The 13,227-nt window shown below is 46.5% G+C and overlaps 1 protein-coding gene across 2 annotated transcripts in view; it reads right to left on the bottom strand.

Annotated features, from left to right (window-relative positions):
• Positions 1-346: 346 nt before the first annotated feature.
• LOC109286693 (fatty-acid amide hydrolase 1-like) overlaps positions 347-13,227 on the bottom strand; it is a 33,692-nt gene continuing 20,811 nt past the window's right edge. Inside the window, exons 7-15 of one of the 2 annotated variants that reach the window (XM_019501365.1) lie at positions 12,126-12,250; positions 11,048-11,173; positions 9,182-9,279; positions 6,943-7,042; positions 4,749-4,789; positions 2,803-2,842; positions 2,039-2,147; positions 687-832; positions 347-589 (exon numbers count right to left, since the gene is read on the bottom strand). In XM_019501365.1, the coding sequence (XP_019356910.1) occupies positions 461-589; positions 687-832; positions 2,039-2,147; positions 2,803-2,842; positions 4,749-4,789; positions 6,943-7,042; positions 9,182-9,279; positions 11,048-11,173; positions 12,126-12,250 (914 nt within the window). In that variant the 3' untranslated portion in view covers positions 347-460. Of the gene's footprint in view, positions 590-686; positions 833-2,038; positions 2,148-2,802; positions 2,843-4,748; positions 4,790-6,942; positions 7,043-9,181; positions 9,280-11,047; positions 11,174-12,125; positions 12,251-13,227 lie in introns of those variants that run through there. The other variant, XM_019501366.1, reaches the window with a different exon arrangement.

Raw genomic sequence — 13,227 nt, 5'->3', positions numbered from 1 at the left:
GTGGCCTGTTATAAACTAGTCAGGGGGGATCAGCAGGCATTGGGGGAGTCCCTGTTCCCCTGAGCACTACCAGGAGTGACCAGGAACGACAGTCACAAGCTGGCAGAGGGTAGGTTTAGGTTAGACATCAGGAGGCGCTACTTCACGGTCAGGGCGGCTAGCGTCTGGAACCAACTTCCAAGAGAAGTGGTGCAGGCTCCTACCCTGGGGGGCTTTAAGAGGAGATTAGATGAACACCTTGCTGGGGTCGTTTGACCCCAGGACTCTTTCCTGCCATGGCAGGGGTCGGACTTAATGATTTGCTCAGGTCCCTTCTGACCCTAGAAACTATGAAACTATGAAACCAAGCAATCCTTGAGTTATTTAACCATACAGACATTGTGTCCCTACAGGTTGAACCAGATGGATGCGTTGAGGAGGGTGGCCTTCTTCATCCTGTGCTCTGCGGCGTGCACGTTGTTCACAGATGCTTTTGCTTTCGTTGGGTCAGTCTCTCCACCTCCTTCATGAACCGGAGGCAGAGCTCCTCTTCCCATGGCAAAGCCACACACTGAACCGCCAAGGGCAGCCCCACAGCTCCACAAGCAGCCTGTCCATGGAAACACAAAGAAGGAAACCGCTTGACATCCAAAGTCAAGGCAAGGCGGATGGCAACCCAAGCATCCAAAGGCCAGGCAGCTACAAACCTTCACAAGCACCTTGTCCCACCGGTCATGACGGTATCCCTTGTAGCTCTTCAGTGCTTCCTCATCTTCTTCAGTCACTGTAGTGACGGGCACGACCCCAACAGGGATGTCCAAGAAGTTATGCAGAACAGTATAGCTCACGAGCACTGTAAAGCAGAACATGGTCAGGTCCTGATCATTACCTCTGCAGCAGAAATGACGCATTCCCCGCTGGAAAATCATTCCTTTGGGGGAGGGAGGAATGACGGAGATATTTTAGGAGCACAACTGGAGCACGGCAGGAGCCCTCATGGTATGGTAAAGGGTCCCTCAACCTCCATCTTCTCTTGTGGAATTCGCTACCTCCAAGGATAACACCTTCCCAGTACACAACATGCATCTTCCCTCCCCTCCCAAACCGGCTGCTATAAATTGGAATGCGCATTACATGTGAGAAATGCGGTAAGAGCCGTATCTGCCACTGACAAGGCAAAAGGGAAAGTAAAATCTACAGGGAGAAGAATGATAAGCAGACTCAGTTCATTAGCTGCTACGACTCAGGCTAAAAACAGATGTTGGATTTCCCCCAGGCCTTTTATTCTGGGATCCTACAAACTCACTGTCCCACTTTAAGCACCTAGGAAGAACCACGATAGCCCTTTCCCCCCAGGACAATCTGGGCTAATCCAAGTTAGTTGCCATTCAAGTTGTGTGTGTAAATCGCCTGTTTTGATGCAGGTCAAAGGCCAGGACGATCAGATCCGGGATAAACCCAGGGTCTGTTTTTAGCTTTATTTACTGACTACAAGGAAATAGCATTTCTTGTCTCAGCCTTTCAAAAACAAGGTGTGCATCTTATTCTAAAGGCATGTTGTGTGCAGGAAAATACCGTTCTCTCAGCTACACTACTCGGTCCAAGTCCTACGTTATGAGGATGGGATGTGGTATCTGTCCCCAAGCCTATGCCATGCACAGAACATTTTGCCCAGCATCAACAGTATTAAAGTACTACATCAAGCTGGAGAGGGGGAGCTATCACCAAAGCATCACGGGTAAAATTGTCACAAGTGCCTAAGTGACTTAGGAGCCCCCATCCCCATATTGGTTTAATTTTTGGAAGGTATTTTGGTGCCCCTCTGCTTCTAAGTGGGAAACAGTCCTGGACAGATCTCAGCTAAGTGGAAAGATGGGCTTAGGAAGTGTGGGGAGATAGGAGTGGAGATGAAGCTGAAAAGTGCTCTTCTATTATCTCCAGGGAACCGAGAGGCCATCCATCCACAGGAAGCCTTAAAGCTCCTTGATCCACCCAAAGGATCAGGACTGGACATGATCCTCAAGTGCACTGGCACATTTCCTGCTTCATGAATTAATACCTGCGAGTTTCGAAGGATATCCAGCCTTAAAAGCAGGGCCCAACATGGGGGACAGCATCACATCTAGATCCAGCTTCCTCCAGTCAGCCATGAATTGTTGCCTATGCTCCTGAGAGCCAAACAAAGAACCATAGAAAATGAGGGTTGGGAGGGAGCTCGGGAGGTCAGCCAACCCCCTGCTCCAAGCAGGACCAGCCCCAACTTGATCATACCTGGAGTTGAGCTTCACTAGGATCAGAAAGATTGCTACCCAAAGAATGCCCCTAAAATAACACCCCTCAGGTCAGATCAAAACCTGACTCAAGAAGATGGCGTGGCTCTTTCTCTTCTCAGACATTTGCCCTATGAATTCAGATTGGAAGGGAAGGCAATGACTTTCTTGCCATGCCTAAATGCTCAACACAATGAAGCCCAAAAGTAACCAAGGCCTTTAGGCACAACTGTAATGCAAAAAAAAGTGTGATCCATCGATTTTGTTCTTCAACTGTTTCTGAAGAATCCCACTTCCATTTAAAGAGCCCAACCTTAGGGAACCTCACCCACCCAATTCAGTTTCCAGAAAGTAGTTTCAGCCCTACCAAAACCTATTAGCTAAACCAAAATATGCTGCGCTCTGTTTATACTGCACCTTTGACTATCATGTATTTAGGACCTGCCCCCACCCGTTGGTAGCCTTCCTGCTGATTTCAGTTGTCGCTGCATAAGGTCCATATCAAGCACAAGTTACTGAGAGACATCAATCAATATTCTGGCTGATACATTACCTCAATCTCACTATGGAGCACCCAGACTTCCTTCACAGACCTAAAAGTTCAAAAAGGAAAAGCAAAGGAAGCAAAAATAGTTCATCCATTTTGCATTCTCATGCGTGTGCTCTCTCTCTCCCGAAGGGCAACCCCAGGAGACCCCCAGCAAGACAGGGTCAGATGACCCACAGTTGACTGAAAGCTACCTTAGCTTTCCCACCTCCATCAGTGCATCCATCAGTGTTTCACCCACTGATCTCGTTGTTAAGCCCTGGAACTGGCTACCCAGAGAGCCTGGGAAAGCTCCATCCTTAAATGATTTTAAGAACAGGTTGGACGGACACTCGTCTGGGATGGTTTAGTCAGGGCTGATCCTGCCTGGAGCAGGGGGATGGTTTAGATGTGATTTCCTGAGGGCTTTGCCAGCCCAGCTTTCCTGTGATTTTATGATTTTAAGGAGATCAGAGGCTCCTTTATCATGCCTGGTTCAAACACCAGATTCATGGCTGACTCCCATAACGTCTCCATTTACCCAGGCAGACAGAGTGCCTTGCTGTCCTTGAGAAACTAACTGTTTCCAGCAAAACTCTGAACACTGAGAAATTCCCACTCTGATTACTACACTCACTAAGTGGAAGGCTACGATGCAGTTACAAAGGGAGGGCCATGCACAGAATATGTATTTCTTCTCCTGGAAAATGAGGGCGATGGACCCATTCAAATGCTTGAGACAGACAAGAAATGAGCTAGGCAATCAATTAACATGGGAAAGCAGGCACCAGGGGATTCTCCCAACTACAATCCCTCCAAAACCCTCTGGAAGACGCAGCAGATACAAAGTGGGGTGCTTTGCTTTAGGAGAGGGTTGGGTCACCAGAAAAAAACCCATCTCTCCAGTGCTCCAGTCTGCACTGGCTTCCAATAGCTTTCTGGGTGTAATTCAAGGTGCTGGTCTTTATAAGCCCTAAATGGCCTGGCTCCTATATCCCTAAGGAACTGGCTCCTCCCTTATGCACCATCACGATACCTAAGGTCAGCCAAGAGAGACCTCCCACAAATATCACAAATGTGCCAAGTGAGGAGGTTATCCTCAGTAACCATACCTCAAACCTGGAACTTCCTTTCCCTTGAGTCTTGCCATAGCACAAGTCTGAATATCTTTCACAAGTGCTATAAGGCCTTCCTGTTTGAGCAAGAATTTAGCAGGAGGTGTTCAGTGTTGGGATATTGCCCAGGGAATAGTTTTCTTCCTTAATGTATAATCTCTTAGAATCACTTTTTCATTGCAAACTGCACCACACCTTTCTCGGGGAGGGCAGCTTAGATCAAAATCAACCACTAATCCATTGAGAAGAGTATTATTTCTTCACAAGACTAGGACTTGTTTGTCAAATCTCCTGTGGCTGCAAGCTTGGAAGTTTTGTTGGCATGGCTAGGAGTTGGGTTTCTTCTGAGAAACCGATTGAATGCGTCTACATGTACAGGTAACATGCAGAAATAAACTCTGGTGCACATTGCGTCAGAGTTTAATGCTCCTGGGCACTGCATTTGAATGTGCGTTGAGAGTGCAATACGTTAAGCTGGTTGGAACAGATCCGGCTCAACGTGCTGTGGAGGGGCTGGCTGGGGCACGAGGATGCTCCAGTCAGCCAGGTCAGCATCTACATGTGCATTATTTACAAGTACTATCCTACGGCAGAGTTTGTTAGTTTACTGTGGCCTAAGAAGGCCGCATGTGAAGATACTGAAACATTTACTGCTGAGTTAATTAGTCAGCTCCGCAGTAAATGTCTCATGTAGACACACCCACTTAGTAGCAGCTTCCCTGGGTGTGTGCTGTTTTGATTATTATTTTGAGTAACAAAAGGCTGATTTACACATATAATGTTATGGTGTTAATTGTTAAAACCTAAGTGTAAAGCTGCACCCTTACACATTTACTCAGCCCTTCTGGAGTTACTCACCTGGTCACCAGGCTTCCCAACATTTTTGATAACCGAGGCATCTAAGAAGAAGAAAAAAAGGAGCACATGAAACATGAACGTTTGTATGTTTAATTCATTTATTGAACAGCTTCAATGAATCTGGCTAAACCAAATACGAATTTGAATGGGGCAGGTTGCCTAGTGGGAGTCAGGACTCTTGGGTTCTGTTGTCAGCCTCGGGAGACAATGTCATTTCAAGCTTGTTGGAAGGGTTAGGGATCCCTTGATTTATTTTCTGGTTATGTTACCCTGGAAAGAACACCCCTACTCCACTGCTCTCACTGACTGTCTGCCAGGTCCATTTGAACTGGATGTTCTTTGGGACAGTGACTTTCAGAGTCCTGTGTCCAGTTTTGGGTCCCCCACTACAGAAAGGATGTGGACACACTGGAGAGAGAGCAGCAAAGGGCATCAAAAAGGTTAGGGGGCTGGGGCACACGACTTGTGAGGAGAGGCTGAGGGAACTGGGCTGTTTGAATCTGGAGAAGAGAAGACCGAGAGGGATTGAATAGCAGCCTTCGCCTCCCTGCAGGGGGGCTGCAAAGAGGATGGAACTGGACTGGTCTCAGTGGGGGCAGATGACAGGACAAGGAGCAATGGGCTCAAGTTGCAGCAAGGGAAGTTCAGGTTGGATACTAGGAAAAACTGTCTCACAAGGAGGGTGGTGAAGTGCTGGAACAGGCTCCCCAGAGAGGTGGTGGAGTCTCCATCCTTGGAGGATTTAAAGGCCCAACTCAACAAAGCCTTGGCTGGGATGATGTAGTTGGGGCTGGTCCTGTTTGGAGCAGGGGGTTGGACTAGATGTGACCTCCTGAGGTCCCGTCCAGCCCTCGTTTTCTAGGATTCTGTTATTCTTTTTTTATAAAGTGTCTTTACAGAACTACCAGGCTGGGGTCTAGATGTATTACAGCAACACACCCAGCCTACAAGGGGCTATGACTATGTCTAAACTTTGGCAAAGATGGGCCGAATGTTGCTCGAAACCTCAAATGGCATGAATTTAATTTGGTTTCATTGCAAATACAACAAATAGTATTAAAAGGACATTCCTCCCTTGTCTTCCCCAAGTTGTTGAACTGATTTCTTTCCAGGCATGTGATTAACCATGCACTGGGAGAAATATGGCCTTGCATATTCAGTCAACTCTGTTGAGGGACAAAAAACACTCGTCCACAAAGTTATTGGTATTTGTTTCTTCCCCTCAGTCAGCCCATTTCTACTTTATTCTACCTACTTCAGAGACAAGTGTTTCATGTAGCTCTAGGTATGGGTTGTGTTTAAGTAGAAGAAAGTGCCTTACTCCCCCTGTTTGAGAGAGGTGAACCCATTTTTCTACTTAAAGTAGACGAGAGGTGGCCATGACTCTTCGTGTATCTCATGCACAAACAAGGTGAGTCCTAAGTTCTCCTAGAGACTGACAGACAAAAATCCCTGGCATTGGCTTAGTGGAATTACTTCCTTTCTCACTTAGATGGAAAAAAACTCAGATGGAAATCAGTTGAGCTCAAAAGTGAACCTACCATGTATGGAATATAGTTACTATTTCCTTGCCTGTGAAAGGCAATCAAAACATTAGCTTTTCTTTTTGTCTTTTAACTCTGTTCTTCTTTTTGTATGATATTTATCTCAGGAGCTCTTTGAATCAGAACTGAGTCAGAGAGGACACACACAGCACAGACAGAAGTTACAGAAGACACTACACTTTGAAACGTCTTATTCTGATACCTCATGCAATGAGGGGTCAGATTTTCACCCAATGCACCATTTTTGAAGCTGCCTGCAGCTGTGCACTTGTGTTTGGTCACAGTTATAAATTGTTTTCTGTGGCCAGATGGGGTGAAAATTGTCACTTCTGTCTATGCCCAATAGAGCACTTCTGGTTGACAATCACTGCCTTATAGTGATGGTGCTGAATTTATGCCAGCAGTAAGATGCCTTTGAGCTGTGCAAAAGAGGATGTCTATGCGGTGCAGTACCATGCCACATCGAGCGCTAGGTGAGAATCAGGGGATATCTGCCCAGACGGAGCATGGTGTTAATATGGCTATCCTGCTCCAAGAGCCCAAGCTAGCCCACGGCATCAAGCCAGGAAGACATCCCTTCAGTCAGCCTCTCAGTATTCAGGTTAGTCACCAGCCAGCTAAGAAGTCAAAGCAGGTTAAACACATCTTACTATTGGTCCGGTGATCCAGGATATGAGTTTTTTAAACCAATCAGGCAACTTGGCCATCAGAAGAAACTGTCTGGCATAAGGTTCCTCCAACTCCCCTTTGCTGAAAGAGAACAGTGCACTTGTTGAAGCAGGCAGTAACTATCACCTCAGCTCTTTTACTAGCTGCCTCCTGGAAGGGTATAGTAAAGAATCACATTTCTCAGCTGAGCTCTCCAGGTGTCTCAAGGTCACTGGGCTGCCTGAGTCTAGCAGCCTGCTGGGCAGCACGGCCCACCTAAATCAAGGGCACACAAGATAGGGATATCCAGCACCACATCTGTCTGGCTTCAAATCCTCTGCCCAAATAACTGAGTGCCCACTGACAGCTGTATCGGTGATAATTCACCCCTCTGATGCCATGGTGCGACATTTCATCTGCTTTATCACTGAGCTTCTTCTCCAGCCTCTTAACACCAGGACATTCTCCCCTGGAAAGCAGTAGCTCCAGATACTCAAACCTACTTGGTTCCAATAGGAATTTGTGCCTGGATACGTAACATCCCTGAACCAATCAACTGATCCATGGTCCAACTCAAATTAACCTCCTGGTGTTCAGGGCTAGGGACAGACATTACACATAAACCAGTTTAAGTGATCAGAGACTGGTTTAAACCTGCAACAGAACGTAAGTTAAGTGCACATAAAGCAGTTTCAAAATGGCTGAAACTGGTTTAAGATAAACTTGATTGAATATAGTATCAGACTTAACTGATTTGGGTCAAACTGGTTTATGCAAAGTTTGTCCCAGACCCCTTCCTGGTTTAAGTTAAACCAGAGTCCTCCAGCATCCCAGATGCTTTGCCATCCCAGGGTTGGGCTGGGGTGGGCTAGTCTGTGCTGTGCTATCTGCTGCAGAAAACAGGCTGGCCCTGCCCCTCTCCTCTCTAGCCAGAGCTGGGGGAAACTGGAGGTACAGCAGGGTCTGCCTGGCTTCCACCTGCCCCACCTACCACTTGCTGCTCACTGCTCAAACAGAGATTCTCCTCTTCCTCCCTCCCATCTCCCACAGCATGGACCCCAGCCCCATGGACCCTAGGCATGTGGTATGCTAGCTAATGCTGAGAGGTGTCTGTGTGTGTGTGCCTTCAGTTTTACTGGGACAGGCAGACAGAACAGTGTCCACTTGGGACTTTTTGGAGCTAATCAACAGGTAGCTGGTAATGCCCCTCCATTCCTTCCTTGGAAAAAGCTGTTTAAGAAGAGCTTGAACTAATGAGAAAGGCTTTTGTTTTGCTGGTGGGCTACTAACACAGTGGTTTGCAGGTGGGCTGAGATAACATTGTGGTTTTATCAGCCCACCTTCAGGTTTGCAGCCCTGTCAGGTTTGCAGACAGAGAGAGGGAGATTGAAAAGCTTTGTATCATCAACAGATGCATGCACTGCACACCCCACCTTTGCCTCAGAGTGTGGCCAGCGGGGGAAAAGCCTGAGATGGTGCAGGCCATAGTGGGGGGTTTATACCTCTCCCTAATCAGAGGTCCTGTTACGGCCTGGCCACATGCCCCCCCCTTTCCCCTCAGCTTAGCACTGTAGAGGGGGAGGGAGGGCTACCCTAGCACCCCCTGGCTTCTAGCCTGAGCCACTGCAAGCATGTGCTTGCATTTCTTCAATCCACAGGGGATGTCTGTGCAGTTATAAGCTGGTTCAGCCTACCCAGGTTAGACTAACCTGCAAAGATTGAATCAATTCAGGCTCAGGCTCTTTGAATGTCTGTCCCTAGCCTTGGAGATGCTCATCTTTGGTGGTTGCTAGCCACCATCACCACATTCTTGGAGCTGCTCACAGAATGAGATTATATTCCTCACAACCCCATGATTTGATCCTTCCCTCACAAATAGGAAACAGAGGCAAAAAGAAGTTCAGTGCCTTGCCTAGTGGGGCTAGCACTTGCCTAGTGGTGCTAGCACTCCACTCAGGTTCACCACATACCAATCCAGCACTTTAATCTATGGGCTGCCTGTTCCCTGCCCCTCCCAACTTTGTCACTTGGCCTTGACCAACAGAATGTCCTTTATCCCCATTTATATTGAACTAAACAAAGGAAAAATATTGCCTACTCACATCTTATACACCTGAGTGCTTATTTAGAGATAGATGTGTGTGCGCACGCGTGCACACACACACACATACACACACACATATACGCGCGCGCGCACACACACACACACACACACACACACTTGGTGAAGGTTGTACTTACAAGCTGTCCACATACGTGGAACTTCCATCTGCAAACAATCCCTTTAGGCAAATATTAAAGAAAAAGTCGTCTGAGAAGTGGGGTGTGAAAGGCACCAGCTAAAAAAGCAAACAAGGGAAAGGCAGTGAGTCTAGAGATACGAGCACCATGAGCCACACAGAACAGAGATGAACAAATACAAGTGATTAAAGGTTTATGTCTCTTGCTGCAGCCTGGGATGGTGTCAGGGTTTGAGAGTGGGAAAGACTGGCAGATACTGCTTGGGTGGGGTGGTGATTTTTTTTACTTAAAAATTCAGCTTTTGATGGAAGTTAACTAAGTACTTCTAGGTTTGAATGGCTCATTTACACCCAGCATTTGGAAAACATGGATAGGAACCATTTCCAAAGCTAATTACTCAGCACTGCACAGTTGTAAGCTTGAGTCCACAGCCATTCTAGATCTGGATACTCTCTCTGCCAGAGAGCCTAGGCCATCATAAAAACAGAAGTACAGGCATTGAGTGATACATGCACCCTGTGTTGTTGTTAGAAAGCACATTGGAAGTGACACACGGAACAAGAGTTCTGATGTCATACGTGAGTATTTTTGTACGCAATCTCCCGCATATTGGGGAATCTACTAGAAATTAACAGGGTTTGAAAGAAATTCCTTTAAAGCCCAAGGGACTTTACTGAGAGAGAGGATTTGTTCAGTAGTTCAAATTTATTTTTTGGGGGTTTTTTGTTTCCTCTAGAATTCTGTCACTGTAATACAACTTTCTCTATGGGGAAATTAAAAGAAAAAATATTTAGCACATATTATTCTTTTAAACTCAACTCTTCCAAAAGAGTTGAGTTTACATGACTTGTGAGGAGAGGCCAGGGGAACTGGGCTTATTTAGTCTGCAGGAGAGAAGACTGCGGGGGATTGAATAGCAGCCTTCACCTCCCTGCAGGGGGGCTGCAAAGAGGATGGAGCTGGACTGTTCTTAGTGGGGGCAGATGACAGGACAAGGAGTAATGGTCTCAAGCTGCAGCAAAGGAAGTTGAGGTTGGATATTAGGAAAAACTTTCTCATGAGGAGGGTGGTAAAACACTGGAACAGTTTGCCCAGAGAGGTGGTGGCATCTCCATCCTTGGAGGTTTTTAAGACCTGGGTAGACGAAGTCTTGTCTGGGATGATGTAGTTGGGGCTGGTCCTACTTGGAGAAGGGGGTTGGACTAGATGTGACCTCCTGAGCTCCCTTTCAGCCCTAATTTTCTATGACTCTATAAAAAGGCACTAGGGGGTTTTAAGAAAGTTCTCTTTTTCAGTGACCACACCCCCCCACCCATGAGATGCACAAGTTAATAGCCAAATCTGTTGATATAAAAGTGTTAATTTCACTGAGGTATTTACAGAATGAACCTATGGGGTTTGTCCATGTTACAGCTTCCAGTCCAACTGCAACATTTAAAAGCATATGTGTTTGCTTTAGTATTAATAGCAGCAAAACCTCATGGATTTCATCACAGGCTGACCTTGCAGTTACGTGCCCAGGGTTGGCATGTGTGACTATGCTATGACTCTGCTGTAAATTCAAGGGGTGTCCACACGGTTCAGTCACACCTCTATGCACCCTATCAAGGAGGTTCTAAAAGCCCGCTTAAACTTAAATGGCAAATTTCCCATGGATGCCAAGATGGCACACAAGACATTGAATGCTGACCAGTAACACCTCATTGCCTCCTTGTGCCATTCATCTTTGTATTGTCTAAGACCAAAACGTCTTTAGAACAGGGCCCATCACTCTGTTTTTTACAGCACCAAGCACCATAGGGGTCCTGTTTCATGACCGATGCTCCTGTGCCCTCTCCCAAACAGTGCCACAGTTCCAAGGATTACCGTATGGCCGGCGTCCTCTAGAAGCTTCCTGGTCTCCAGAACTGCACGTCTCATGGAAGGAATGGCCATAGTTAAACTATCTGTATCGTGATACCCTATGCGGAGAGGTCTTGAACTGGCATACACCTGGGGTGGAAGAAAGGGAGTCATTTGTGGTGTCAGGAACCAAAGAAAGACTTTTAAAACTGGCAAGAACAGTCATTTCTAATGTCCCAATACTGGAAATGTAATACACTTAGCAAAATCAACTGAGTAGGTTCCCCTTGTTGCTTTGAAAAGCAGACAATTCACAGGCAGGGGTGCATTGACTATAAAAAGGATCTCAGGGTTTAAGGCAAAAGATTGGCGGAGCTTGGCGGTCAATAGCTCAAGCAACTCAGTCCTTCTCTGTGGGCATGTCTGCATGTGCACTTACTGCACAGTAAATTACTGCACAATAAGTGGTTTTTAGATTAGCATCTACCCTTGTAGGCGTTACAGTATAGTAATGCTGTGTGTGCATTGACTTCTGAGTAAAGTTACTCCAAGTCATACAAACCGGGTCACTGCACAGCAAGGCATATACACGTGCCTTAAAGCTCAGTAAGTACTCAGGAGTAAATTTGCTACCTGCATTATGCAGGTAGCAAATTTACTGCTGAGTCAGTGTAAGTCACCATACTTATGGAGCAGTATGGGCATGCACATGTAGACGTGCACCTGTACTATACAGTAATTTTCAGTTACTGTGCAGTAACCTAAGTTACTATGCAGGAACGACTCACATGTAGACACACCGTGTGTCTCACTTTCCAAACTGGAAAGACAGGGAGGATAATACCATGTTATCTCACATAGAACACCCCCCTTTTTCCAAAATGTAGCTGCTGGAAACTGGAGTGCATGCTATAAGTGAGGAAATATGGTCATGTCAGTTTTTGTATACAAGAAAATACAGTATTTCCCTCAGGGAGGCTGCAAAGCTCAGTTTGCTTCCATGTTATCATTCTGTATTCAAAGGTATAGAATAATAGCTGTTCATCATTGGTACACTCCTGGACCCCTTCTTCCCTCTATAGAGATCTTTTTGGGACTTTACCTCCTCCTTGAAGGGCATTGGAGGCACAGAAGAATCTAGGCGGAATAAGTCATCACACAGGAGTGCCCTCATGCACAGAGCCAGGCTGTCCACATCCCGTGCTATGGGCCCGATTGCTGGCATTGCTGAAATAAATTAGGAGACCATTTGTACAGGCAAGCATCAGGTCCCCACAGACCTCCAAGGGGAGAAAACTATGTGGGGGCTGTTGGGCAAAAGCACACCCATGGTCTATCCTGTCCTATTTGGGACAGTGGCTAGTACCACCTACTTCAGAACAGGCCACTCTGGGATAGCCCCCGTCCAGTGAATTATTTTTCTGATGTTCATTATTCTGAGGTTTACTGGTGCCCTGAAGCATGAGAATTTATTTTCCTTCTTCCCTCAGTCCTTGCAGCGACTCTGGATGTTTTCATCATACAAAGAAGTGTAGGAGAACCCAAGAGCTCTGCATTATTTTCCCATTTTATTTGCAAATGAGAAAGATTCCTGAACTGTACAGAATGTTCCTTCAAGGGGTTAAAAAGCTGGAAGGAGTCTTTTTGTTATAAATGGAGAAATCCCATGATGCCACTTTCAGACAAGAATTCCAGAAAGAGGTGGACTTAGCTTCAGCCGCACAACCAATTCTATTGCAAGGAGACAAGCCCCACAGCTCAGCGTGGGAAAGGGACATGAAGCTGGTGCTGGTTAAGGTAAGTGGAGGATTAGGGAAAGAGAAGAGTCAACTCTTTAGGACACCTTCAGATGTGTCTATGGCTCTTGCAAGCAGGTCCAGATCTGGTCACCTGGAAGAATAGCTCTTAGGCTTACCCTGATCTGGTGTTCTATATTGACTTGAATTTTGCTAGAACAAACCAGTGGTAAAAACTGCAGAACACCTTTCCCTGAGGGTCACAGGCCAAGTGTTCCCTTTGTATAGACAGAGTGTACAAGGCAAAATGATGCAGTCCAAGCCAATGTGGGACTAGGGGGGACCAGAAGGGTTTGGGGGAGACGCTGTTTCCCCTAGCGCCCGCTGGCATAACAAGGAGTAATGGGCACAAGTTGATGGAGAGGAGGTATAGATTGGACATCCGCAAAAACTACTTCACAGTTAGGG

The sequence above is a fragment of the Gavialis gangeticus genome, unplaced genomic scaffold (assembly GCF_001723915.1).
Source record: "Gavialis gangeticus isolate Ggan-Ray unplaced genomic scaffold, GavGan_comp1, whole genome shotgun sequence".
NCBI lineage: Eukaryota > Metazoa > Chordata > Crocodylia > Gavialidae > Gavialis > Gavialis gangeticus.
The sequence above is the reverse complement of the archived record's forward strand: the minus strand, read 5'-3'. Positions and strand labels throughout refer to the sequence as shown.